General features: G+C 44.2%; 5 protein-coding genes across 12 annotated transcripts in view; 4 read left to right on the plus strand and 1 right to left on the minus strand.

Moving 5' to 3' along the window:
• Positions 1–4197, plus strand: part of LOC117236095 (putative uncharacterized protein DDB_G0291608) — a 44765-nt gene extending 40568 nt beyond the window's left edge. For both annotated transcript variants that reach the window (XM_033498757.1, XM_033498758.1), the window contains one exon: positions 1760–4197. In XM_033498757.1, the coding sequence (XP_033354648.1) occupies positions 1760–1953 (194 nt within the window). In that variant the 3' untranslated portion in view covers positions 1954–4197. The remainder of the gene's footprint in view (positions 1–1759) is intronic.
• An 839-nt stretch (positions 4198–5036) lies between these two features.
• Positions 5037–6430, plus strand: LOC117236097 (SNAPIN protein homolog). Of its 2 annotated transcripts, XM_033498761.1 has the most exons (3): positions 5037–5176; positions 5291–5570; positions 5733–6430. In XM_033498761.1, exons 2-3 carry the CDS (start codon positions 5419–5421, stop codon positions 6058–6060), a joined length of 480 nt encoding a protein of 159 aa, XP_033354652.1. In that variant the 5' UTR covers positions 5037–5176; positions 5291–5418; the 3' UTR covers positions 6061–6430. The 2 variants fall into 2 exon arrangements, with proteins under 2 accessions (XP_033354652.1, XP_033354651.1); XM_033498760.1 differs by having other exon boundaries at positions 5078–5570.
• LOC117236096 (methyltransferase N6AMT1) lies at positions 6069–7245 on the plus strand. The gene has a single exon (XM_033498759.1). The coding sequence runs from the start codon at positions 6181–6183 to the stop codon at positions 6817–6819; it is 639 nt and encodes a 212-aa protein (XP_033354650.1). The 5' UTR covers positions 6069–6180; the 3' UTR covers positions 6820–7245.
• Positions 7246–7624: 379 nt separating this feature from the next.
• LOC117236093 lies at positions 7625–20309 on the minus strand. 6 transcript variants are annotated; one of them, XM_033498751.1, is made up of 10 exons: positions 17642–18006; positions 11275–11405; positions 11040–11144; positions 10138–10248; positions 9496–10059; positions 9209–9363; positions 8977–9135; positions 8608–8877; positions 8271–8522; positions 7625–8150 (listed from the first exon to the last, which is right to left on the minus strand). In XM_033498751.1, exons 1-10 carry the CDS (start codon positions 17767–17769, stop codon positions 7806–7808), a joined length of 2220 nt encoding a protein of 739 aa, XP_033354642.1. In that variant the 5' UTR covers positions 17770–18006; the 3' UTR covers positions 7625–7805. The 6 variants fall into 6 exon arrangements, with proteins under 6 accessions (XP_033354642.1, XP_033354647.1, XP_033354641.1 ...); XM_033498756.1 differs by lacking the exon at positions 17642–18006 and adding an exon at positions 20178–20309 and having other exon boundaries at positions 9496–10248; XM_033498750.1 differs by having other exon boundaries at positions 9496–10248.
• Positions 20310–24141: 3832 nt separating this feature from the next.
• On the plus strand, positions 24142–25390 carry LOC117236163. Its single transcript, XM_033498892.1, has 4 exons — positions 24142–24587; positions 24661–24822; positions 24899–25143; positions 25231–25390. Exons 1-4 carry the CDS (start codon positions 24443–24445, stop codon positions 25387–25389), a joined length of 711 nt encoding a protein of 236 aa, XP_033354783.1. The 5' UTR covers positions 24142–24442; the 3' UTR covers position 25390.
• The last annotated feature ends 2094 nt before the right edge of the window (positions 25391–27484 follow it).

A 27484-nucleotide genomic window follows, 5' to 3' on the forward strand; every position in this document is an offset into this window, starting at 1 on the left:
TTCGTGGTGGTAATACCGATTATTGTATGGGAGTCGTGCGTGTGGCTAAGACCGGTTGGGGTCGTCTCCATAGCGAGACCGTGCTGTATTCCATACGGCAGAACGAGTCACCGGCATGCGTGGGCGTATTTCTCAGCTATCGAGTCTTCTCGCTCGTTATTTTCCGATGCTTACTTCTATTGCCGCCCCAAACGATTTTCTCGATTCCGTGCCGAGATTCCACGTGTCTCCGACCACTTTCAATACGGCCTTACCAAAATGCCTTTTATCGCCTTTCGTCCAATCCTGTTTGGTTTTTTCTTTGGTCCACTTATCAACGTCGAATTCCGAATTCGTGAACGTTCGGCATAGCTCGCGAGAACTATCGCCGGAATGCGCGAAAGCTGTAAAATACTCGAGCGACCAAGAGCGATCGTGGGATCCTTGTCTGCGAGTTCCGAGCACATACCTGTTTGTTGACAACAGACGCGGCTCGGAGAAACTCGTCTAAATAGCGTTTCCCGCGTCAGCCGTGAAAGGACACGTTCCGCCAAGTTAATTAGCACGGATAATTGGAATGCGAATAAATAGAACGATTATCGGTCGTCCAATCGGCATTTACACGTTTACAATTTACTCGACGGATTCGCTTGCTTTCTGTTCGTTTCGACGACTATCGGGGAAAAATTGGTCGATCGATGATTAAATGTAGAATCGTATGTAGAAAAGGCAAGTAAGGGTAGGGCGTACGTGAAAGAGGACACGAAGGAGGAAGCGTGGCGCGTTGAATGATATCGATTGAAAGGAAAGAGAAGAAAAGGGGGCGAAAGGGAGACGACGCGATGGGTTGCAAGCGCACGGCGAAGAGAATTCCAGAGATTCGGAGAGAGGAAGCGCGAGGTAAGGGGGCGAGATCGGTCGAGACAGCAGCGGTGGTGCACGATTCGTCGGTAGTTGGGCCAAGGAAAGGGACCTATTAAAGAACAAAGCGGTGCTCTTTGCGACGGCGATAGATGTACGAAGTACCTTAGGCTACGGGAGATGCCGCGTTGACCTTTAACTGTACCCGCATGCCGCAATACGCTCACCTGTATTCTAGCGCAATCCGTTCGCGTTCTCGCTGCGCCGCGCCGATCCTGCTTCTGCTCCTGCTCCTGCTTTTGCTCTTCGCCTCGTCTCGTCCCACCTCGCCTCGCCTCGCCTCGCCTCGCCTCACCTCACCTCACCTCACCGCGCCTCACCTCACCGCGCCTCACCTCACCTCACCTCACCGCGCCTCACCTCGCCTCGCCTCATCGCGCCGCGCCTCTCCTCATCTCACCTCACCTCACCTCACCGCCGCGCCGCGCCCCGCCCTGTCCCAACTGTCTTCACCTCTCTTCATCTGGCCTCGCCTAGCTACAGTTCGTTCTATCTCACCTCACCTAGCTTCGCTTGGTTGCAACCGAGGCAACGGTCTCAAGATGCATACGCTTCGAGTCCAGTTAACTTTTCTCCAGCGCGAAAACCGCGCTTTCCTTCGAACGAAATCCCGCTTCGCCCCGTTAACCCGGAAAGTTACGCTAACCTAACCAATTACATACGCGGTATTCGCATATTAAAGGGTCCAGTGTTTGAATCTCATCGCGTTAATCTAGCAAATTTTAATCGGTCATTCGCCCAACGGTATAGAAGGTCGTTTTGTGCCGCGTTACAAACGCAAACGCAAAAAATTCCTTAAATTACGCCTCTAGCAAAAGTTACGAAGCATCGATACGCATTGTATCCGTTTTTGTTCCAGGTGAAAAACCGTACCAGTGTCAGTGGCCAGAGTGCGAATGGCGATTCGCCAGAAGCGACGAATTAACTCGTCACTATCGAAAGCACACCGGTGCGAAGCCCTTCAAGTGTGCCGTGTGCGAGCGTTCCTTCGCCAGAAGCGATCACCTAGCACTCCACATGAAACGGCATCTTCCGAAGCAGCACGCCAAGTGACCATACCGCCCTTCCGAGATTCCATCTCCGTCTCCGTCTCCGTCTCCGTCTTCGTCTTCGTCTTCGTCGAACGACTCTTCGAGTGTACGCGTTCCTAACTATGCCGATCTCTTCGAGCCTCTCCCAGATTACCAGGAAGAAATTTGCAAACTTAACTCTTTCTTTTAATCCAGCTCGAATTCGAGTATTGGGCCGAAAATCCTTGGAGAGTCTCTATGCGCGTTTCTCTTATTCCTAATTATATTTTCGTTTGAACTGATTTCGCGATATTCCGAATCGTCATCGTTACTTTCTGTTACATTTTCATGGACAGTGATTGGAAAGTAATCGTATAAACAAACGAGTGTCGTGGCTAACGAAGAATCTTTGATTGAATCTTTCGCTGACTTCAACGATGCGTGAGACGACGAGAAGGGTTTCGATAGTTTCGATCGCTGCTTTTTACGAATGTTAATCGCTTGTCTCGATACACGATAATCGTCGAGATAATAGCTTATTTACCGCTCGTGATTACGAATACGTTACCGTGTTTGTTCGCCCGATACGATGAAAGGCATACACGCAGTTACGATCGTAGTGGCTGGACCACTACCGATGTACTACTACGTGTTTTCTGCTGTTTCAAGATAGTCGTTTTTAAATAAATGTTAACGATAAATATAAATTGCATTTAGCGCTGAGACTTTAGATTTCGAAAGCTTCGTCGCATTGCGAAGTTTCGTTCGTTGCCCGAACTACGCCATAGACGTAATAAAAACAAACGAAATGTCAGGTACGTAATTTGCAGATTCGTATATTTATCGACGTTGGAGCGAACATTTCTGTCTCAAATTCTCTTGAAATGCAAGGTAAATCTTTAATTGGTAGTGTTCATTGGTGTGGACGACTCGTGAGTAAAATCGTCTAATTTTAATTCGGCCTGCGTTCTATAGTTGAAAGTTTTCGGCAATTCCACCCGTCGCTAACGTGCACGTTCCGATTTACTACGATATAATTATGTAGATCGTTCTACTTTCGGCCGTATAATTTACAATTTACAGAACTCGTTAACGTGTAAAATATCTTCTTCTTGAAATCCGATATTCGTGCAAAGGTCAATTGAACGCGCGTCGTTCAACCGACGAGACGACATTGCAGCAGAAATGTAATTTTTCGAGAATGTGAGTAATTTTGAGCAACTGTATCGTTAGAATGTTCGTCGGTGATAGATATTAAAATTCTATCTATTTCGTTCGTGCGAGACGAACGAGTAAATCGAGCAAACGTTCGAACACGGAGCAATCAGACGTGAGAAAGGCTAAATTTTTTGCGAGAACGGCTGCTGCCAGCAGTATAATGGCATCTATTTTGTACTAAGCTAACCACAGTAGCGAGGGAGCCGATTGCAAGAGGACGCGAACGTCGATAAGAATGCGCATAGAAAATTCTCCGCTCCGAAGAAAGCGTTAATTTATTTGTTTGTGTACATAATGAGGATATGTCTATAACGAGTTAAGTTGAGAAGTGGTTTGTTCACTGGTGATCCTTTTATCGCTATTTTCCGTCGCTCGCATTCGTTTGCATCGAATCCCCTCCGTTCCGCAACGAGGAGAGTCAATCTAGGTTTTGTCGAACGATCGCTAGATCCATAACCATGCTCTCGATACGACTTACGCGAGAAGAGTCGACTTATTATAGTGATGCCTTATGTACAAATTCGTTTAGGTACGTTTCGTCTACGTATATGTGTATATTATATGTATGCATATGTATATTGTATACGTGTATAAGTATGTACGTATACACATGTGTATGCATATAAATATAAATATACGTATAATCGTCGAAAACTGTCACGCCGCATTCTTTGCGGCTGAAAGGTCTATGCACTTTTATGTGTGTATACGTGTAAAAAAGCGATGCATATCCAATACGTATGTAGTTAGTGTAATATTATCTGTATAATATGCGATTTAAATATTTGAACCGGTAACTTTCGCGTCGATTCTGCGATTTTATCTTATTTACATTCGCGAAAAATGGTACGCGTAATATATACATACGTAGATACGATAGATAACAAAACTACGATTTTCCTTAATCGTGAGTTAAAAACGAAAAAAAGAGATTTTCGCGAAGCAATGTAATATCTTCCCTTTTGTTCCTCGTCGTGTTTTTTTGATCTCTTTATTCTTTTCTTTTTTCCTTCTTTCCTTTCTTTCTTCTTATTCGGCTATCTTAAGTGAAATGTGAAAGGCTAACGCACAACTAGTTGCAAAAAACGTACGTATTATAACAATTATTCTATGATTTACCATTTTCTGCTACGGAAACAACTATAAATGTTTGCGTTTAAAAGTTAAAAATGTCACGTCTCGGTTTCCAATTACTTCCGATAGCCAATTTTGCCCTCCTCTTATATTCGAAAGTACTATTTGAGAAACAACAAATTCACAAACGTATATAAATATTCACGAATCTATGCTATTAATGATGCTAACACTCTTCGAGATAAAGGGTTAAATCTGCTTCGCGACTTTTTAACCCGCATTACCTCATTTTTTCGGCACTCTTCTTCCATGTCTGATCTTCGATCAATCCGTTTGCTATGCCAACATTAATCTTAACACAGATATACCTCATTTACCGAAATAGAAAATTCAAGGCTGTTGTGACGAAATTTCACGCATTTTCCTACACGATTTCCTAGAATTTTGTTCATAATGTTTGTAAATCGCTGTAATTTGTGTGTTGTGTAATTTAAATATATCACGATATATACGTATTATATTATCGCAAATAAACGCGTTTAATTATCCGCATTTATATTCATTATCATATTCAAAGTCTGTTACGATTAAGAATTTCATCGCAGCTATTTCACGAAGTATGTAATAGACAATGATGTAAAAAATTACTTTGCGGCGGAGGTATGTATATACCACTACACTTGATAAGCATCTATTTCTTGCAGCATATACATAAATTCATTTTTTCATTTGCATGCATAGAATAACGGTTTGTTTTTTTCCACAAACAACATTTAAATAACGCGCAAGTCAAAACGAATCTTCCACAAAAACTATATTATGTGAAATTTACATCAATCTGCGTAATACAACTATGTAAATTGTATCATCGATAAACAAACCTTTTGGTTGAAATTTTTGATGTGTTATTCGATTCGATTCTAACCTATATTTGATACGAAACTCGATGCTCGGAGCAGGATAAAGGTAATAAGGTACGATGCCACTCAATGTGACCATATCTGCATAAATAAAATATGAAAGCCCTAGCGAGAGACGTATATTTCTCATTTGGGAACATTTGAAAGCGCATTGCAAATTTCCCCTAGATTTCTAGTTAGTTGCTGGACGAAAAACTCGCAGAATCTAATCGATGAGAGACCTAATGCAGCAGGTGGCGCCATCTGAAAAATGGTAGAAAGATTAGAAAGTATTGTATTATAGAAAGAAGTAAAACATGGATGTGGATACAGCGAGCGATAATACGTCCATCGATGACAAGATAGACGATTTTTGTGAGAATCCAACAAGAGATGCTCTAACAGAAGGTCTTATGAGTCTTTTGAAACCTACGGTGGATCAATTAGACGAAAGAATTCGTGCCACAAGGTATGTAACGTTTTTCTCTTAAATATGTATTTCGGTATAGATGTAAACATTCGACATGTTATTGATATAATGTTCCAAAGCTTTTCGAAATACTTGAGTATTGCATCGGCGTGTACGATCTTTTGACATTTTACTTATTTTGAAATTCATTGATTTCCACAGAATATGTCAAATAGAATTAAAACAACGAATTGAATCGTTGACGGAAGAATTGCAGAGGATCAACGAAGTATTGCAGTGTCCACTGGAAACAGATTCTTATGTTAAAAAGTTGATTAACGCTAAACATAAAATCACAATTGTTAGTAACATTTTACAAAGTACGCAAGAGCGATTGAATAAAATTCACCAAGCAGTGGAGAAAAATACAGTAAAAAGGAAAGCTTTACTGGATCGTAGCTCTCCATATGGTAATGCCTCTAATATTTTAAGTACAGAAGAGCAAGTGGAAATAGAAAAAGGGGCTAACGTTTCTAAAGAATATGAATGAGGCACGATAGTACGTGTAAAACAATTGTGATACGTCCCTCTTTAGCTTTGTCTTTAATTTAGAAATATCTAAGAAAGGAACAAATTGTACAAAAATTCTTCTATATATTTTCCATGTATCATGAATACACCGATAGTTAGATTATCGGATAAAGATTTGGAATCAGTTTATGAACCTTCAGAGGATTCCTTCCTCTTGATAGATGCCTTAGAAGCTGATTTAGAGGTCCTAAAAGCTACAAAACCTGTGATGTGTTTAGAGATAGGTAGTGGATCTGGTATTGTAATTACTGCTCTGGCAATGGCATTGAAGAAACACTGCCAGTCTTACCATCTTGCGATCGATATCAATATCGATGCATGTAAAATTTCGAAGAAAACTGCTGCCGAAAATTTGGTAGAGATAGATATCATACAGATGGATTTATTAAACTGCATACGTAGCGATAGCGTTTTTGATATCGTGATATTTAATCCACCGTATGTGGTGACCAGCGACGATGAAATTTCTAACGAGCAGATTTTGTTCAAAGCTTGGGCAGGTGGTACAAATGGTAGAAAAGTTATGGAACGAGTGTTTCCTAAAATTCCTGATATTCTATCGAACACTGGAATATTTTATCTGTTAGTTATTAAAGAGAACGATCCCGAAAACATTTTACGTACATTTATGGATTTGAACATGGTAGGCAAGATAGTAGCAGAAAGAAAAATCAGGGGAGAGCATTTGTATATATTAAGTTTTACGAAAATAAAATAGCAGTATATGTGTATATATGTATATCTTGTTTGTGTATATGTTTGTACCTGATTGATTAAGGGAATTCCTTTAACGAAAGAAGTGGTTAAAGAGCGTTTCATTTTTCGTTGTCCCATTTTTTATTTCATACGGTCGATAATTATATGACACATAACACGCATGATTGATGAAATTTTGTACAAATTTATAAAGTATGAATATAACTCGTCGGTTAAGAACTAAAATCTGAACAGACGATAAAGATGTAAACATAAAGTGAGAGAATTATTTGTTACTACGTATGATTTGCATACATATATTATACTTGCCATATTGTATAGTTATTCTTAATCGTAAAGTTTGTTGTACTTGTTAACGATCGGTCGTATCTTTAACAATGCGAAGGAAAACGACAGTTCAGCGAAACATGAAAACAAACAAAAAATACTGTAAGCGTACGACGATTTTCTCGCTATTGTTATATATATACTTATGTATTTGCGTACCATTGTCGAACGGCGTTTATCGTCAAAACACCGTTGTAAATAACAGGCATATTTGACAATTTACAAATACTATGTTGGAAATTTGCCGTCGCTTCGTGTTTAAAATAAAAAACTTAATTTTAGTTTTATTAAAGTACGGCAGTTGGATATCTGAAACTTCGGCACAAGAGAAATATGACGTGAAATTGACATTACCAGTATTAAAACGAAACTACGTGATATAACCGATATAAATAAAGCGAAAATACGTGGTTATTACCCCCCCGAGAAATGTCGCAAGGATGCTATACTGCGATAATAAAATGTTTTTCGCGTCATCGATTCTCTCTTGTGTGCAGCTTGTCATTCTAGATTACAAGCGATGAAGATGAAACCTAATACGAAAGACAGGCACGTTAGGAAGCCGATAGCTTGTAACGAAAGATACGAACGCTAACGGATAGTCGTGATCGCAACGTCAGTCGATCAGCCGTGACCATTTGTCGATACCGAGTGAAATTCCTACGAATAGATGACTTTCGATCCGTATACTCGTTGCAACTTGACGTAAAGCGTAACTGCACTGATAGTAGTGACGAGAATGGTAGTCAAGAAAAACGAGATCGCGGTATAAAAGCCACTGTATGTCATGCAAATGTTCATTGAGCTTCTTGCAACTTCCTCAACGGCAGTTTCCTCGAGCTGTTCCAAAACTTGGTTGCTAGCTTTGCTCAAGTCCTCCACCATGATTACTTTGAAGCCACGAGCGACGCGTATCGGATCCGAGAGTGGCACGGCCGAACTGTTCGATGTCGTGTTTGTCAATGTCGACATTATCGATCGTCGCCGTCTACCCGGTTCGATTTGCTGAAAAGACCAAGCAGCATAACGTTTTGATTTAAACTGATAACGAAATAGGTAAGTTACGAGAATATACATAATCGATTATTATGTTTAATTATTACGATTACGTTGTAATGGGATTACCTGATTGGTATTTGAACATGGTTCGCAATCGGTCTTGCACAATTCCACGTTGCATTCGATGAACAGGTCCATCACATCGGGGAATTTAAAAGCTTGAAAGTACGCGTACGCGATAATCGATGCCCCCGTATTTCCCGTATCGTTCGTCTTTTGGAATGCACCGAATAATTTAGGTTTCAATATACATCCCATTTCGTCCGTCAGTTGTAACGTGTTAGTGGAAGATTCGTCGCGAGCGATACAGTCACGAACCTTAAAGCATACACATCCATCAGTACGATTAAGAAAGATAAAAACAGAAAGCGTTTTTGTGCGCATTACGAAACCTGGTCGGTACCTGAAGATCGAAGGCGGGATCTCCTTCTACGGAAACGACCAAAGTCATGGTCTCTCCGATCTTAACGAGGCCATCGGCAGTAGGCGCGAACGGTCCCCTTCCCACTTGTATGTCCAACTTAGCGCTCGCTGTGTCACCGCTGAACGTTACTGTTTCTTGATTCAACATGTCCACGGAGAAGTTAACCGTCAAGGCTTTATTGATGTTTCCTTCCCAGAGGCAACGAACTCTGCGTACCGTGTCCCAAACTTCTTGTATACCTGGTTCGTTCTGAATGGAACGAAACGAAGAAAGAAACATAGAAGGAGAAGTAAGTGACACGAACGTCATCGAAACGATGATAAGGAAGCTTTGCGTCTACGGATCTACCTGTAAGACGAGTACGTTCTCCAAGTATGCTTGGCCAGCTTGCCCCGCGAAATCGTTGATGAATTGGGTGCCGCAGGAATTTAGATTCAACGTGAACGAATATCGAGTTTGTCCGGAATTCTGTGCCACGTACCTGCAATCTGGATTCGTATAGAATCCCTGCAAACGTACATAACGATGAATATCAGGCATCCCGTTGTTTACAGTTTACAGTAAACCATACGTTGCTCACCTTAGAATAAATGACTCCGTCAAAGACGCGGTTGAACTCAATGTTGATAGTCATCATAGTCTTGCTACACTCGACGTCGAGAGCGTGAATATGCGGCGGGTGTTTCAAGTCATCGTCTTCCGCGTTTCCCTCGCCCGTTCCAGAAGCGCTCGATTCTACGACAGCGAATGAAATTCGATTACGCTCACGTTATTCCGTGACTCTCGGCGTTTCGCTCTTGTCTCTGTAGTTTCATCGAGAGGAACAAAAAGCAACAGCCAAAGCTAACCCGAACAAGAGAAGCTCACCTTCTCCGCCAGGGCCGATAGCAACTCCGGTCGAAGAGGTTCCAGGGGGTTTCACGACATTGGTTCCGCTGGCTGCACTGCCGGTATTTTGAGGAGGAAACGCTCCGCCAGGAGTAGAGGAAGGGTAGCTACTCGGCGAGGTAGGATATCCAGCCGTGCCACTTTGATCGTAGGAATTGGCCCCGGCGCCAGCGGTCGGATAACCGTTGGTTATGGTATATCCGTCGTTAAAAGCTGATCCTTGCGCGGATGGCACGTAGGTAGGACTCGGCCTTTGAGTCGAATAGCCATAAGTAGTGGAGAAACCGGATGGCGTGGAGAATCTACCGGGTGCACTGGTGGTGAAGCCTGGTGTCGAGTAACCGTAACTGGTCGAGATTCCAGCGGAAGCGGAGGGTTGCTGAGGAGTGGAGCTATACGGCGGGAAAGCGGAAGAGCCAGCGTTCGAATAGGACGGTGTCGTGGTAGGACGAGGATTGTAAGAGGATGGTACGTAGGGTGATTTGTTGTTCGGTGGAAGATACGTCGATCTTTGGGTGGAGAACGGCGATGATTGTACGGTCGACTGACCGGATGACGAATCGACGTTCGGTGACGGTCTCTGGTAAGGATAATTCGTCGCCTGGTTCTGAGTAGGAGTCGTGTAGGTTGGTTGCTGGCTGGTCGAGGGCGCTTGGAAAGGTCGAGGTTTCTCCGGTGGTCTTTGCGTGCTATACGGCGGTAGATATCCTGGAGGATCCGACTGCTGACGAGCTGCAAAACGAACGATCTCGGCTGTGAGAATTCTTGATACATCGGTGTGTCGCGCAGAGCATTTGAAAAGCCTCGCGATTCGACGTTCAACGACAACCTTTAAGTTCAAATGGTACGAGTCGCTGTATGAATGTTCGGACCGCGTACCTCGATATCTGCGTTTAGTCTCTCGTACTAGTAACACGCGCCTATTCTCTAATTCTAGATGCGTCGTTACACGTGCTTACGAGCGCAACGCTCCTCGTTATTATATTGGAAGTTCGATTAAAATGCCTCTATTAGATGTGAGTTTCGCCGTGTGATTCTTATCGGTAATATGTTGTGAAACGGCTAATAAGCGTGCATTAGTGCGGATCCACGTTAAAATGTGGTTAATTGCATTTTCAAAATGACGGTTATTCTTCCGAACGATCTTACTACGATCGTCGAAAGTTTCGCAAGTATCTTTTCAGAGCTTCCGGGTCACTGACTCGTCCAAATATCAGCACCGTTTTCGTTCGCCCTTAAACACAGTTTTAACCTCCTCAGCGTCTCTCTACTTTTACACATGCATATGTATGTCGAAGGTATCCGTAGCAAAGTGACCTAATTATCATCGACGATTAACAAAATCGTAGAGTTGATTCCTCGCGGAGGTAAAAAGCATGATTGGCGTATCAGAAGACTGAAGAGGTCGAAAGAGGATCGGTGAAAGGGTAAAGACTACTGGAGAACGCATTGCTTTGGAAATAGCATTCTTTGTGTTCTAGGGTTTGCCTCTCAAGAGAGTAAGCTCCTTGTGGAGAACGTACGTTTACGTGCGCCCTGTCGGTAGATCCCTTGAATCCACTCTAGGATATTTTGCGCCATCACGTCTGCGGCCGATACCGGGGCAGCTCGCTGGATTCTCGAGTGTGCTAATGGATTTTAAACGATTACTTTGATCAAAACATTCGCAAACTTGTTATCCTACGTTATCGCTTTCTTTCCTCCCGATCTTGATCGTAGTCGAGGCAGACTCGACGATTCGATCTGTATCTTTCTTACCGACTGCGGATGGTGACGTTCTCACGAACAACGCATGTCCACCTGGCATGTATTCCTGGCACACGGCTACGGCCACGAGACCAGCAACGGTCAGCAACGCTGCGATCTTCTTCATCCTCTTTACCTGTAACCTGTAACCAATTCTTTGACGACTCGTTTCTTCTCGTTCGTGGAAATATTTCAATGGGAACAAGTATAATCGATAGCTATTCGCCGATCGGAGAAATATCGAACGAGGTCGTTAACGAAGACACGAAATCTTATGTCTTTCGCGTGTACGTTCCAAGGCCGCGAACTCGTTTCCTGCCATACGAGTAAAGACAATGGAGGGCGCAACCGGTTGTTATCCGGTTCGCTTGCCTTTGTGACGCGAAAGGCTAACGAGCGCCGCCCTAATTTACAGTACGTAGCATTTTATCGCGAATATCGCGCGAAGCATAGGACTTTCGCAGACACGATATCACGTGAACGATAATTTTGTCTGATGCCGTTTGGTCGAATCGACGGTATCTCGGCTCGTTTCCACATAATTCATCGTTTCGACAGAAAGCTTAACGAGAGCATCTCGCAAGGTACAATCGTTAAATAGTTTTCTGGTCCTGAGAAAGGCCGTTTCCACCATTGTTTCGCTCTTCTCACGTACGTGTGTCGGTCTTGCGACGTTTCGTCAGATCAGATTACGAGGAACCAGCAATCTTCTAATCTCCTATCCGTGCTGTAATTCGAGAAATTCGGTCGGAACACGAGCACGACTCGACCCGTGGCTAATCCGCTGTCGTTTGCAAGCAAAGGAGAAGCTTTTATACGAAGAGAAGAAGCTTCTTTGTTCCATTCGCCTCCGGGTATATCTCAATACTCTGACACAGTGTTTTGCCGAGTCAAGCGATTCTACGTAACTTTGCCTATTTCGGCGTTTGAAAAAGGTCGGTTTTCTCTTTTTTCTTATTTTGGACGGTATTCAACGACGCAGAGAAAGTAAACATAATCGGTTCGGATAGGAATCGTTTTTGTGAGAAAATCAGGAACCGTATTACGCGCACGTGTTACGATCGCCAAGGTGACGAAGAGAGGACGTTCACAGCTTCTGTATGCCGGACATCTCGAAAGAAACGAAATCATTAAGATTAACGGGACGTTTCGTTTTCTCCTCGTGACTCGAATCGACTTGATCGCGCTAGTACAAGTTCGTGCTCGGTAGGAAAATTCGAAACACTGTCGCTTTTCACGAGTTACGAGAGGAATACCTGGCTGCATCCCCGGATGCTTTCCATCGATGTCTCTCGGATGCGGATTCGATTCGTCGCGGCACGACGGTGAAACCGAATCGTGACGGTACCGTGCATACTCGGTCGATCGATCGTGCGCTCGTCACGCTGATAGCGGACGTGTTCCGATCACGACGCGCTGTTCTTCCCTCACAAACACCCGCACGTTGTCCACCGTTCCTTGTTCGCCGTTCCTTGTTCGCCGTTTCCCGTTTCTCGTTCGGGCAAAGGTTCGAGAATTGAACCGGCGCGCGGCGCGTCGTCGTGCTTCACCGAGGTGAAAGGTGAAAGTCGCGCTAGCCTCCAGGATAGAACACGCCGCTGATGCTTTTGCACAGTCCGCGTGGTCGTCGTACGGCGTCGCGTTAATGCGATACGCGCGCCGTTTCTTCCTTCCATTTTCGTCGATGAAATCAGATTTTCTATTTCAATTTTCATCCGCATTGGTGGAACGCGGTGTGTACGTACGCGCGGGGACGTAGCGCGTGCAAACAGTGCCTTCCCCGCGTCCTATTCATTAAAATAATATCCGCGTGGGAACAGCGTGGAGGGGACTCAACGACGTGTTAGGAATTGCGCTCAAAGTTCGCTAAACGATGCGTCGAGACAACAGACTGTACCGACGATTAGTCGCATAACGCGAAATTAGTAATACGCGCTAACCGATGAGCCAACCGTGTTTACGAATCGATCGTTAAAACACGTGCTTGATCGATTTTGAACTGGCCGTATTGTACGAGGTTTCTCAGTAATTTCCTTACGAAACGATGTCTTGGTGATTGTTAATAGTATAATCAATATATTGGGAAATAATACAGAGGAAACGACAGGTGGATAAATTATTTGATTCCGTGGGATGTTGGTCTGATTCGCTTCTTCATCGTTCTTTTTTTTTCTAATGGAACCTTATGATTTTTGTTCGATATCGTTTTAGATCATAAAAAGGCAAATTCATTGGCTTCGTTAAGCATACCGATCATTTAATCCGAAATTATTGTAGTTGACATATTTCGAACAAAAATTATTTCTCTGTAATTCGTTTGTTGTGTGGGAATAATGTCTCCGGCATTTGAATAAATCCGCTCGAAGATTAATTCGATTTTGGTACGTTCGAAATACGTACAGGTTTGTCAGGTTAACGAGGTCGGTGAATTTGTTTTTTAAGCTCTGAAAGGGTATCGAAATAAAAGTATAAGGTTCGATCAAAAGAAAAAGAAATTACGAAAGTAACGAAATCTCGAAACATGAGCACGATAAAAAACCGAGTCACGCCGTAATAAGCGTGCCACAGAACCAATCAATTTGTCTCTCTATCATTTTTTCGTGTTATTAATAATTACAGAGATATCCCTTTGTAACAGGTTCACCGAGACACCCTGTATATCGAACGCATAATTGTACAGCATTGCGCGCTAAAGCTATCGCGGCCGAGTGGAAAGAAATGGAAAATATATGGTAATGATATGTGTGGGAACGTCCCAATTTGTAAATATTCATATAGAAATTAAAAGAAGAGCGTGTTGCACAAATGAGATTGCGATTATATTAGAATAGAGCGGCGCATGATTTCGTGACTAGCTGATCGACAACGAGCGCGATGGCGATACAGATACACAGATGCGATTGTCCGGTATTCTTATATCTCCGATATAAGTACATCTGACAACGTTGTCCAGCGAAATTTCTATCATTTTCCCGATCCCCGGGTAGTTTTTGTCCCGTTCCGCTGACATTGAAAATAAAAGGAACAAGAAGATGATCGGAGAAAGTTTTTCTGATATTCTCTTTTTTTTTCATCCAAGATGATGGAGAATTCGGCTAATGGATCTCGTTATCGGATTCGGACAATCTGGGTATCACGTTTCCCAGGCAAAATATTTCAGGAAATTACGACCGCCATCACCCGTCACGAAACTCGTACACACTCGCCTGATGATTCTTTCATGTCATACCTATTAGCAAGGTAATGGGATATTTGATCGGCCTTTCTCTTTTAACGTGCAAACTTAATATCGTATTATCGCGAACGATTAAAATCGATGACGATGCGTCGACTGTTTACATACACATCCTCCGCATGTGTGTAAATAATTTGGCAATATCGTTCAGACGCCATATACGGTACGAGCGATACGCGAACAACGCAGCTGACGTTCGGAAGCTGATTCGTCCAATTCTAAACTCGTCTCGCTCGAGAAACCAGGAGAAGCCTGCGGGGTATGCAGCGCGCGGTAATTGCGAGCAGCGGTTCACGTTGGTAACGCAGTAGCGCGATTATCATAGGGAAATTTGTCAGGTTTGTAAACAGCGGTTTGTAGAGTTTGCAAAGTTGGTAGGGGCAAAAGTGGTCATTTGCGGCAGCGCGATTGAGCAAGTGTAACGTGCACTTGAGATGCTGTGGTTTCGCTTCTGCGCCTCCACTTTTCGACTGGATGCGCCAGCTTAATAAGATGACGGAACGTTGCTCGTTCATTATCCGCATTTCGTAACAAGCCTCGCGCTAGACACAGGCTGCGCCGACCGAGATCGACCCAACGACCGTTTTTTACGCGTTAACGATACAGCTGATCGACGCACAGTGCACGGAGATCGCCGAATCATCCTCGAAAGCGAATCCTCCAACTTCCCGTTGCGTTAAACCGAGCAGCCTTCTTTTCAAAATACCCGAACGCTTTAGTTTGCACGCCTAAGCGGAAACCATCGGCGCATCGAAAACAAGCGGTGAAAGCGAACGACGTTTCGAAGATTATCTAGAGAAAAAAAATTATTGTAGCGCTATCGGATGCTAATCATGCTAACGAGAAGGGACAAGAGCGGAGAGCAGAAGAGCGTTTGGAGGTAGTTGCGAGTTGCGAGAGATCTGCTAGTGAAAACTGGCAGTTACGTCCGATAGGTCTGGGTTACGAGGACATCGATTGCCTTACGAGTCGTGAAACGCGATGCGCGCGGGTCTTTGTGTGCATGCGCGCGCGCAAATTGTTCCTCGTGGTTTCTACTTCGCAATGTCAGCCGGAGGCGGATCGACGACGAGGTCGCGTCGAACAGCCGGTTCGAACCTTTTTCTAAAACCGGTACGCGAAGGCGTATTCGTCTCTAGCTGCGGTGTGGCCATCGTGTAATTCGATAGAATTCGGAAACGCTGCGGCAAGTTGAGCGTTAATCGAATGTCGCAAAAAAGATTTTCCAGATATCTGACCGAGTCTCTTTAGAAATGACAAATGTTTAAAGCGTAACATAGGTTAGGCGTCGAGCGGAACTAGGGAAACTGTTTTCGTGTTCTACGGAAGCATAGGCTCCGTGGTTTCTCGATCGATAACAATTTTCTCGCCGAGTTGCGACAACGTTCGAATCGTGTTTCGCAATTCGAAGATTGTCTGTGATTTTCAGAGGGAACTCTACCGTCTCACGTTCGCCGTGTTACAACGGTCAAATCGTTGAATCGTTGAAACGAGATATTGCCGGCTAATTAGGGTAATTACCTTCTGTTGGTTCTTACCGGCAAAAGATGACGTACCGTGAAACCAACGAAAGATGATATAACGGAATCTAGTAAAACAGAAAACACGTTCGGATTATACGCGAAGAATTTAATTGTTCTCCGTGAGTATCGCACATATCGAGGAACATTGATTTTTACATGGAAAAAGTACCGAGAAATCGGCCTTCTCGCGACCTTCGTCACGGAGAAAGCCGAGAGGATTCGACTCGCCAAAAGCATCGGCCACGTTAGAAGGCGGCGATCATCCACGCAATTGCGATCCGACAAAATCACACACTCGATTACCCAAATATTTCGAAAGATCTCATGCTCCTTCGTATCGTTTTCGGAAAACTTTCCCTTTCCGCTTCTTCTCGATGATATATGACTTTCTCTATAGGTGTGGACACTTAGGACTTGGGACTCGCTCCCGGCGACGAGAAACGTTAAACGAAGATTGCAGCATCTACGCTTCGAGTTCTTTCTACAGCCAATGAAGTTGCGTCATTTTATTGGTTAAAGAACGCGCGGAGGAATTTTTTCACGTGTTTTGCTACCTTCGACCTGGATTCGAACGAGAGATGCCAAGGGTCGGCGAAGGAGGAAAAGCCTGAGTACCACTGATCTAACGATTATCGTGGAGTCGCGGACACATCGCCGATGTATAGCGTAAGTATGCATACAGCGCGCTTTCTTCGGGATGCAGCTACCAAAATCAGCCGTCTTCGTTTTGTCTCTCGCTCACGCTTTCGCTCTCGCTCTTACTCTCACTCTCGTTCTCGCTCCGCGTTCTCGCGTTCGCTCGTCTGTCAGATCCTCGCGTTTGCTTATCGTTATCGACACCGCTTTCTTTCGTTCGGCGAATATCGGTCTTGGTGGAACCTGAATTTTGCACATTCTCAAAGGTATGTTTATATCGCGTGCACGCGTCACGAACTCCCTTTTGTAAAATAAAGCAACTAAACCGTAACTAAAGCAACAGCTTCGTGCGTTGTGAACGTGGAGGCCGCGCAGTATCGAACCGAATTCGATCTCAGCCTCTGCGAATTTCTCGTGCTGCGACTTGTAACTTTCCCACCGTTTTTCGTTACATCGGCGTCGAATTTGTACGAACGACATAGCCGTTAAAAGGAAGAAAAAGCGAATCGATATACTCGCGTTTCGTTTAAAGTTGCGTGCAAGTTTTAACGTAAATAGTCTCGCTCGGTGTAGACTATAGTCACGGGCAACATCGGTCATTCCGCACACGAAACGTGGCTTTCTTCTTCGCGGTGCAATGAATTTGTATCTCTCCTTCCAAGTTCCATGCGTTTTCTACCGTGTGAAAATGCAACGCGTGCTCGTAAACGTCGCTGCATTCGCTGGTCTTCGTTCTAAACATCGATCGATTCGAGCGATTCCTATCGAGAGGAGTTTGCGAATATCGCGGCCGATGCTCCGTGCGTTTGTCACCACGACGCTTTCTCCCCAGAGTTTGCTCGTGGTGGCGCGAACCGCGGACGATCGGGTTGAAATTTTCGATGAGAAAAGAAAAAGAAAAAAAAGAAAAAATAAAAAAAGATAAAAATAGGAAATTGTAAAGAAATGGACGGAAACGAAATGCGAGCAAAGTTCAGACACTCACCTCGCAGCGAAATCCTTTTGACGGGAGACGAACACGAAGCCGATCTTCCCTCGTGATTCGTGCGGAAGATTTGCGTCGTGCACACGCTTGTGAGAAAGGTGAGAGTGAATAGCTGGGAGCATCTTCATTCAAGCTTTATATAGGTATTGTACCCCCTTTCCTAGCCGGTTTGTAGAAAGAGCGTGCCATCGCTGTAGCCTAGCGTAATTGTATCGTCAACAGGAGCAGCGACGAATCAGAAAAATGCATCAACGAAATTACGCTATGCGAAAATTCCTCCAATTTCCAGTATTCGTTTTAACAGCTGAACGAGGTGCGAAGCTGGTTCGTGCGGTCTTTCCAATCGAGTTTCATCGTCCACGGTTCTATTGAGTTGGCAACTAAGTGATTGCGGGTTTTGTCATTAGATGGTATTGACAAAATCCGCAATCACTTAGTTGCCAAGCCAATACATTCGTCGAAATAGTTTTTCTTTTATCTCTGGAACGCTCACCGATTAGTGGTCTTTGTTGGAGTGCGTGCGACGATTCACGTTTCTCCTTCTAAAATTGTAAAATTGGTTATCGAATAATCGATTATCGTCGTGCTCGGTCTCACGTGTTTCCCATTTATTACGCAACGAACAATTACATTGGCCACTTCTCGCGACGCTAACCTCACATAGAGCGGCAAAAATGTTGGTCGCCTCGTTTCCACTGGTACTCCGGTTAAATCGAATCGAAGAAATTACGGTTGCCTGGCAAACGTACGCCGGCAACTCGCGAGAGTCACGTTTTCTGGGTTCGCGGCACGCGTATACGCACTTACGCGTGTTTATCTCGCCGACTCTCCTCGATGTCGGGCAAATCCATAAACCATGGTCCGCGTGAACAGATGGTAACTTCGTCGCAGCCGATGCACGCATACCGCATCCGCCGGTATTACCAACGAAAGAAAATATTTTTGTTAATTACGATCGAGGCTAACCGCGTGCAAAATTATGGGAAATGAAGAGAATTTGTCAAAAGTTCAAACGTTCAGTTTCAAAAAATACGAAAATACGCTGCGTAATGGCGAAAGTTTGACAAAGAGAGATACTGTACTTGCCGGATTTTTCGTGTTTAAAAGGTCGCTGTAATCGTGTTATTTTTATTACCAGCTTTCTACCGGTGCTCGTAAGAATTTTAACGTCTCAAAACTTTCATGATTTATTAGATGAGTTACGTCACAACCGTAGAGCGAAGCGATAATCGAAGCGCGCCAAACCTATCGATAACGATTATAACACCGAAAACGGGATGGACAATGGCGAGCTTTTAAAAAGTCTATCGATTTCGTACTCCTTTCAACGTGAGTATTTTCGTTTAAAGACACGTTTAAAGACAAAGCAAAGAGAAGGAAGCGGAAGAAAGTCAAGTTTCCGAATATCAGCGATGATTAATTAATCGGTATCGATATAACTGTTTGGTGGAAGGAAAAGTAGCCAGAATGCTGAAAATCGTCCTTTTGGATGAGGACTTATGAGAAACTGCAACGATTTTTCGATATATTTCGCGGTATGTTTAATTGCATGATCAGTGACAGACATTTGGATCGAGGGGATTGCGCGGTGAATATTTTAAGCGCAACGATAATTTGATGGCAGCTACGATCCGTATTAGCTGGATTAGCCGTATTAGCTGGATTAGCCGTATTAGCCGTGTTAGTCGTATTAGCCGAATCGATGAGAAAATTTCAGGCTATTAAATCTGTTACGTCGTGCGGTGCATGAAAACAACGGACGGCGATTTACTGCTTTTCAACTTAAATTTCAGCTTTATATCTACGGTTACGGTCTGTCGTTATTTTTACGACTTACGCCATAGTTAATTTCCCTTTTTCTTCTCCTTTTTACTACTATTATTATTCTTCTTCTTATTATTATTATTGTTCTTGTTGTTGCTGTTACCAATATAATTAATTACAATCCGAATTAATTTTGGGATTAAATGGAAGTATATATAGTTCGACGTTTCTTAGTTATATAGCTATTTGGTTTAGACGCACAGAAGAACTACGATTATATGTATTCCGCACCTTGGAACGTTTGAATCATCGAGGCAAACGTAAGAATGAATAGACGAGCGAAAGGTTCTCTTAATGTTCGAACCCAGACTGACCCGTTTGATACTTCTTTAGTTTGTCCGTTACGCAACGAAGAATGCAAATTCGTTGTTGACTAAAGCAACGGATGGTATTCGTCATAAAAGAGTGACCAAGTTTCAGAACGAACTATTTTTTATGCAAATACAAAAGGATAACGAAGGAGAAAGTTTTGCGACGCAGCAGCACCCTGAATAGTCGTGTAACTCGCTTTGGGCGCACATTACGAGGCAAAAAGTGCTAGGAACGATTGATAAGAAAGGAATAAAAATTTAACGGACAAGAAGGACACAGAAGTACATAATTAGCAATTGGAACGATTTGAACGTAGCAGGCTGTGACGGAAGGCAGTGCGGCTGTTTACACAATAGTTGGTAAAGGTGGTATCCTACCTTATTGACGTTCGTGGACTTACCGTCGGTTTCTTCGATCTTCGGAACACCGGTGCCACCTTCGCAGAAGATATCATAAACCAACTATTTCCATTAAGCTGCAACCGATTGATTCGACGTTCTCTTCTTTCGATTTGCTTGTTTGAAAATGTATGTGCACACACACACACGCGCGCGCGCGCACACACACATATATCGCATTTGTATGTATGAATACTCTCGGTCTTTTGGGAAATTTGTTGCGAGTAGCGCAGTGTTCTAAACAGAAATCGAACAGTTCAACGAGATTGCGCAAAGCGGTAGCGAGTAAAACACAGATGACAGGTATTCAGCGGCGAAACTACTCGGTTAAAAGTGGAGTTGTAGCGATCTGGTGCAAAGTTAGTAACACGCAGCTAGAATCACGCGTAATTAGATTCGCTTACAGATAACTTTTACCGTAACCGTATCTACAGATTTCAATAACCTTCTCTCTCTTCCGGAAATCTTACTTGTCATAATTTTTCAGTACTTTTCGTTTAACGACTGTTTTATGTATTCGGTGTCCGGCGAACAAGCAGCTTTCTATGTTTCTTTGTGTATTTCGCGCGTCTTGAAGTTCGAGCGCGAAAACTCGATCGTTTTGTATGAATCCTGAAACACGAGTATTGTTTTTCTTTCGTGTGATATTCGTCGCATCGAACCAGACTAACGGTACAGGTGGAATCTCCTACATTGACTATCGATATAATTGAATCATATCGAATACGAGGCGAATGTGGGGGGAAAGAAAAGACAGAAAAAGAGTATGTAAGAGATCGACGAGATAGCGTAGCCATGTCCCATACGAGACTGCAAGTTATCTCTCGTTCACGAGTTGCGGATATATCGGTCAAAGCGGAAATCACATCTATGCGTTTCATGCTTCAGCACCTTCTGTGACTTTTTATTTCGGCTCCACGTACTAACAAACGGCGCTACTTCGTTTATCGCGTTTACCATCCATCAAAACGTATATTATATAACGTAAATGAATAAAATAAAAATTGACAAATGTTTTATTATTATTTCAAAAAAAGAAACGAGCAAAATGTAGCGTGGAAAGAGACAAATAAGGTTACTTTGCTAAGTTGTAATTAAAGAGAAGCACGAAGAATACGTTCGAAGGAAATGTACATTGATCATCGGGCAATTTGTTCGTTTGTATTAATATTAATATCGTTGTTGGTGTGTCTGTTCGATCGCGTCTTTACCTTGACAAATATAAATGAAAATATCTTTGACCGTATTTCCTACGTCAATGTCGATCGCATGATTTATACGACTCGGTTAGCCAAAACAACGTAAATTAGCAAAAATAAATATCCTCTGGCTACGTAGGCAGCGATTCGACTCGACTCGCGAGACGAGCTTCGCTTTGTTCTCGCAAGGGTGTTCGGAGAAGAACAGCCTCGCTCGTAACATGTATTTGTAACATAACGTTGTTCAAGCGGAACAGCCAGTGTACAGGCGTGTTTGCGTTTCGTTATGAAAAGCATCGTGAGAAAGCGACGGCGCTGTTCGTGCAGCAGCAAAGGTTGTAAAATGCGTTTGCGTTGTTCCAACTGTAACCAGCACATTCGTTGATTAATTACGTATTTTCTCTTCGCGGTACTTGACTGGAGTTTGCATAATCTTGCGGCTGGCAGCTGGTAATCTCGAGAGCGAATCGGTCCTCGCTTCTATCGAGTTTAGGGATTTTACTCGACAGTCGCGTGTGGTTTCACGATCGAGATTTCGTGCCACGCCGAAACCATAGAAGAGAGAATTTTCCTCAGATCCAAAGACCATAGTTATCGACTGCATCCACGGATACGGATACGAGATCTCGTTCCCTGTCATAAGTAAATATTTGAAAGAAAGGCCTGCTACCTACTATCACTGACCACTCGTCGCGAGCGTTTCTCTCCACGCGTAAAAGTGAAATGCTCCCGTGCGCGAACACGCGCCGTCTCGAGGAGAAGTCGGTTGGTTCGTTGACTTGGAAATTCGTACAATTAGTGGCGATAGCGAACGCGCGCTTGCAATTTGTTTCCTTCTCGGGTCGACGAGGCGCTTAATTTCCCATCGACGAAAACTTGTCGAGGTCTTAATCCGCGAACTGAAATATTTGCTTAGTTTCGTGTAAACAAAGCGAATCTTGTTCTCCATCTCGACACGGATGGTTTGCGTAAATTGCGCAAACTCGGCTGGCGCGGGTTGCCACTCGTAAATATTGCGCAAGTATAGCCGACGGCTAATCGCGAAACAAGCGCGACAAAATTTAAACGATAGAAAGTTAAATGGTTTACACGTGCATTACGAATGTATATACCGAATAAGAATCTGTACACGTATGTATCCATATGTATCTGTAGATACGTCCGCGGTTTGTACACGCAGGAGAAGAAGCGCAACCAGTGCCACGCGCGATATTTTATTTCTTCTTCCTTCAGACCGACCATCCTGCACGATATTTCTAACGCGATAAAAATTAATTAGAAGCTGTATCATAATAATAATAATAATAATATAATAAAATAATACAAGTAAGTTGAGACAATAGGAGACTTGCAATCGCAACGAAGGTCATCGCATCGCGTGGAAAATGTAACGCGTCCAATCGCCGTCAGTTCGCTATCAAAAATTTATTCGAAGCCTAACGTCGCGTGAGTACGTCCGTTCCATCGATGGAAGAATTTCGCGTGATTTTCGCTACGATCGATGTTACATTAAAAGGGCGCGGTTGCGTGGAATTTGAAATTAATTAAAATGAATTGCGGCGAAATAAAGGTGAAAGAAGGTGGAATGGAGAAGAGGACAGCGCAGAGTAGGAACCGAGAGTGCGATGTTTCTCGCGGCGAGCAAGCGGAGAAAACAACGTGCAAAACTACTAAGGACTGTACGCACCGCGAAAAGAACGACGAATCGCGGCGATCTGTTTTGTCGAAACAAAAGCGATCGCACTTCTGCCAAGATAGTCTGCGTTTCTCTAAACGCTTTCTTACGATCGTACGCGTTCTTGCGATCCTACGTTCTTACGTCTTTAAGCGTTCGTTCTCGATTGCTCGAGCAACAGCGATCCAATCGGCGAGCCCCCCGCGCCCCGGCCAACGATACATCGCGATCGATCGACGCCGCACCGTATCGGTTTCTCATACAGTTGCTAGCCGAGAATGCCGCGCAATTTGTCGGAAGCCGACAGAAAGAAGAATCAATTCGACAAGGAAGAACGAGTTCATCTATTGGCTATAATGAAGCAGTACGCGCCTCTGTTGGACAAGAGCGCTTCTACCTTGGCCCGTAAAAAGATTTGGACGACCATCGAGGACGAGTTTAAGAAGGCCGGTTTTACTCGCAAAACGTCCGCTCAATTGAAGAAATATTGGCAAAACTACAAGTATCACTGCAAGAAGGCTATGGCGTTTGGCAAGGTATTCTCTTCAGGTTTTCCCTTTATCCATCGAATTCGCGTTAAAACGTGCTCGCTATCTAAATCCCATCGACATTTCAACGAGATCGAAGGTCCGCGCCAAACCTCGCACTCACGCGTTCACCTTCTTCCGTAGCTTCGCGTACCTTCTCCTCTTCCTGAAACAGCTCTGACATATAATGGACACATTGTAGGAAAATAAGAAGTGCATAGAATCGGAGACGAGCGAGTGCCTCGAGTGGAATAGATACCAAGTTTTCGTAGAGAATCGGTCGCCGGCTAAGTTTTCGCAAATTCCTGACGTTGTTCGATCGCTGGCCGATCATTTGCAGAGGTCGCCGACGAAATCAGGTGGCCGGTTTCGTGACAAATACGAAGACAACGCAGCCACCGCTCACCATTCCAACAACCTGGATGCTTTCATTGGTATTCTTCTCATATTTTTACCTCTTGCCTCGGTAGTTGTCCATCTGCCCGTTTATCGTTCGCTCGCGTAAACCGTCTAATATCGTGGCCCGTGCAAAGTCCTTGCAGTTGCATAGTCTTTCGTTCGAGTTGTTTAAAACGGCGATCGAAGCTCGTCGAGGAAACGATGGACAAATAAACGGTTGGCCATTTTAAGATGTGTCGCGAGTCAAAGTGGAGCGGAACGACGACCAAGCGTCTGACGATTCCAAGGCGGAAGGCACGAACGCATTGGAGAATGTAAGCCTTAAAGAGGACATCAATTTGGAGGAGAGAAAGGAGATCCTTGCGAACGAGGATCGTCTGGTGGTATCGACATCGTCGTCGTTGTCGTCATCGTCGTCGTCGTCATCGTCGTCGTTGTTATCGAGTAACGCGACAGAGTGCAAAACTATGAATCGGATCGTTGTGTCCAACGCGCGTATTTCCAACAACAGCGTCACCGTGTCGGTGATTTATCCCGAGAACGACAACTCGTACTTTCCCACAAACGCGATCGACGGCACGGTGCAGACGTCTTTGTCTTCCAGGCGGACAGGTAAAAAGCAAAAAGATTGTTGTTTGTTACTTGGAAACAACGGTCAACGCGTCCAACGTTTTTTTCATTTTAGCGGACGCTGTGTGGAACGAACAGCAGGCGCAGCAAGGCGACTGGTTGAATTCGAGAAAAACGCGCGCCACGAACGATGGTGCACGCGCGATGCCATTCGGTTACCATCACAGTTTAGCGGAAAGTAAAAACGACCGAACGCGTTCGAAGGAAACGAATGCAAGTAAGACAGAGAGAAGGGGAATCGGTGCGTGGATCGTCGATGTTGTGGATCCGATGAAAACGAGATATTTTTGCAGACAGCGAGGTATACGGTTCGTTGGAATGCAACGCGAACGACGATTCATCGCGCGATAAGAAAATGGAAAAATCGTCGAAGGAGGATGGCGACCTGATCGCGACGGAGAGCGACGAGAACGAGGTCGGTGGTGTCCGCGCGAGAAACTCGACAACTCGAAGGGACCAGAGCTTCGGAAAGGGCTACGTTTTTCTCACGGATTATCGTAGTCGATTGAAGCACCGGTTGCTTCTGCAACAGCTCGAAGTACGTTGATGGCAATTTTAACCGAGGAAATTGGGCGCAGAAACAGCGTTAGCGGTACAAGACGTTTGTCGGTTCGGTTGGTTGCAGGCGGAGGAGAAACGGTTGAAGATCAAAATCGCGGAAATGGCCATTCAAGAGGTGCAGCTGAGGATAAAAGCATTGAGCGAGGATATGCGACGCACGGAGGAGTTGCATCGGTTGCGTCTAGCGCGCACTGCAGCTGGAAATCGGCAAACGTTCGAGTAGCCAAACCGTTGCTGAAAAGACAAGAAAAGGTGGAGGGCAAGGTGGTGCGTTCACGTGTGCTTCAAATTATTTTTATTAATCACCATCATTATCGTGTGTTACGATGTCGTGGTTATTTAGAAAAAACGCCTGGGACCATACAAAATAACAATGCGCTTAGATTTTCGTGGTAACCGAGCAACCTAGCTATGTATATCGAGGTCACGATGTTCGTCTCGGTTGCTTCCGTCGTCCATTCGTCGTACGACCGTCCGTATCGTCGACGAACCAGCCGTGGATCCTCGATCAACCACGGAACACGGATAACGTGTTATCGCGTAACAACAACGTTTCTTCCGATCCGATCGTAACTGTCTGCCCCCTTTTCTGTCTTTCTCTACTCACCGCAGTCGCGATTATCGCAAACCCGCCGTCGCGTTTATTTACAATTTACAAGCATGTCCGTTCGTTCCCTGCCACCTCGCAACTAACGATTTTCCTCGTATTTAGTGATTGTTAATAATTATCACAGAAAGTTCGTAAAACAATGACCTTGACGTATGTCGGCGTGTACGCGTGTCTGCTGTGTGTTTCGTGTTCTCGTGTGAATGTCACGTGTGTCCGTGTAGTATGTACCCATCGAGAATCGTTTCTTTTTCGCTTTCTTCCTTTCCGCCGCGTACTTTCTTCTCTTTCTCCGTTTTCTTTCTTCCTATTTCTATCTTCCTTTCTTTCTTTCTTTCGTTCGCGTTTGCTCGCCGAACGGGAGAGTACCGTACGCGTTCTAGACGGAGAAGTTTGTCACGTTGCTGAGTAAGTAGAGTAGAGTAACAGTAGATTAGCGTTTAGTATATAACTAGCGATAATAGCGATACGAGTATAGTGGCACGCATTAGAATAGCCCTTTTAACTTTGCAGCATTTCAAAATATCGAGTAACGCTATAGTAGAATAATTCTTTTTAATCGTACGCGTGAAGAAATTCATTTTCTTTTCATTCGAGTCATCGAACGAGCGAGAGCGAACGAGCGAGCGAGAGAAAAAGAGAGAGAGAGAGAGAGAGCGAGAGAGGAGGGGAGCGGAACCGATCGATAGTTCAACTCTCTCGTATTTTATCTTATTTTTGCGAATCATCGAACGTTGGAGAAGTGATTTTCCTTCGGTTCGATACAACTCGTCGGAAAAACTTGTCGTTTCCCAAACCAAGGGCAGAACGTTGTAAACCTTATAAAGCCGTTTTGATTGTCGCGATAAAGTTGCCCGTCGAATGGAATTCGAACTCGATATCCTAACAGCTGGTCCGCGTCATACGACACGAACGAACACGACCGTGTTTCCATCGCGTTCATCGCAATTTTCAATATCCACGTGAAATGTTCTGTTCAAGAAGCCGGAGAACTCTCCTCTTCTCTTCTCTCTCTCTCTCTCTTTCTCTTTTTCTCCCTGCGGATTTACTAATTCGTAAAATATTTATAAAAACGAGCTTTCGCGACGATAAACGCGCGAAAAGTAGTAGTAGTAGTAGTAGTAGTAGATATATCTTGCGGAGGAATGCAAAACTTCGAAGAAGATATTTCAACGCGCGTTACCACGTATTTTTGCTTCCTCTTTTCCACTCGCTTCCTTGTGCTTCTTCCTTTCCTCTCTCTCTCTCTCTCTCTCTCTCTCCCCTTCCTCTTTTTTCTCGAGTTTCGTCGTATCACTCGTTTCGTACCACTGGCAAGTTAAAAGGTGGAGACTGTAGCTCGACGAAGCTTTACTACACGAACTTTACACGGAAAGCATCTACAAGTCTCAGCTAAGCAAAAATCCTTTTCCTACAACGTCTTTTGGAAATGTAAAAATTACTCAATCGAGCCAATTGCCAGTCCATGATTCGCCGGTACACGAACAAGTCGCCGTCTTGTCGAGCCACTTCTCCGATGCACGCGCTGTTACAGCCGCGGCTTCGACAATCCATTTCGAGTAACCGGCAAACATCCAAAACGAATTTGCCGATTCTTATTCTTCGCACGGTTGCTTGTACGTCGGCTATCAACGTCGCTGGATTTTCACGTTCTACGACTGTGTAGCATGTCGGTGGAACGCTTGATCGGAAAAGCTTCGGAAAAGCTTCG

This window comes from Bombus vosnesenskii, unplaced genomic scaffold (genome assembly GCF_011952255.1).
Source record: "Bombus vosnesenskii isolate JDL3184/JDL3185 unplaced genomic scaffold, Bvos_JDL3184-5_v1.1 scf7180000013340, whole genome shotgun sequence".
Classification (NCBI taxonomy): domain Eukaryota; kingdom Metazoa; phylum Arthropoda; class Insecta; order Hymenoptera; family Apidae; genus Bombus; species Bombus vosnesenskii.

Bases quoted from the DNA above. Each gene is read 5' to 3' on its own strand.
- LOC117236097 (XM_033498761.1), top strand. From the start codon at position 5,419: ATGGATGTGGATACAGCGAGCGATAATACGTCCATCGATGACAAGATA. The intron at 5,571-5,732 runs GTATGTAACGTT...TGATTTCCACAG, and splicing joins GAAAGAATTCGTGCCACAAG to AATATGTCAAATAGAATTAA.
- LOC117236096 (XM_033498759.1), top strand. From the start codon at position 6,181: ATGAATACACCGATAGTTAGATTATCGGATAAAGATTTGGAATCAGTT.
- LOC117236093 (XM_033498750.1), bottom strand. From the start codon at position 17,769: ATGAAGATGCTCCCAGCTATTCACTCTCACCTTTCTCACAAGCGTGTG. The intron at 11,406-17,641 runs GTGAGTGTCTGA...AATTGGTTACAG, and splicing joins CAAAAGGATTTCGCTGCGAG to GTTACAGGTAAAGAGGATGA. The intron at 9,364-9,495 runs GTGAGCTTCTCT...TCGCTGTCGTAG, and splicing joins TATCGGCCCTGGCGGAGAAG to AATCGAGCGCTTCTGGAACG.
- LOC117236163 (XM_033498892.1), top strand. From the start codon at position 24,443: ATGAATCGGATCGTTGTGTCCAACGCGCGTATTTCCAACAACAGCGTC. The intron at 24,823-24,898 runs GTAAGACAGAGA...ATATTTTTGCAG, and splicing joins TTCGAAGGAAACGAATGCAA to ACAGCGAGGTATACGGTTCG. The intron at 25,144-25,230 runs GTACGTTGATGG...GGTTGGTTGCAG, and splicing joins TGCTTCTGCAACAGCTCGAA to GCGGAGGAGAAACGGTTGAA.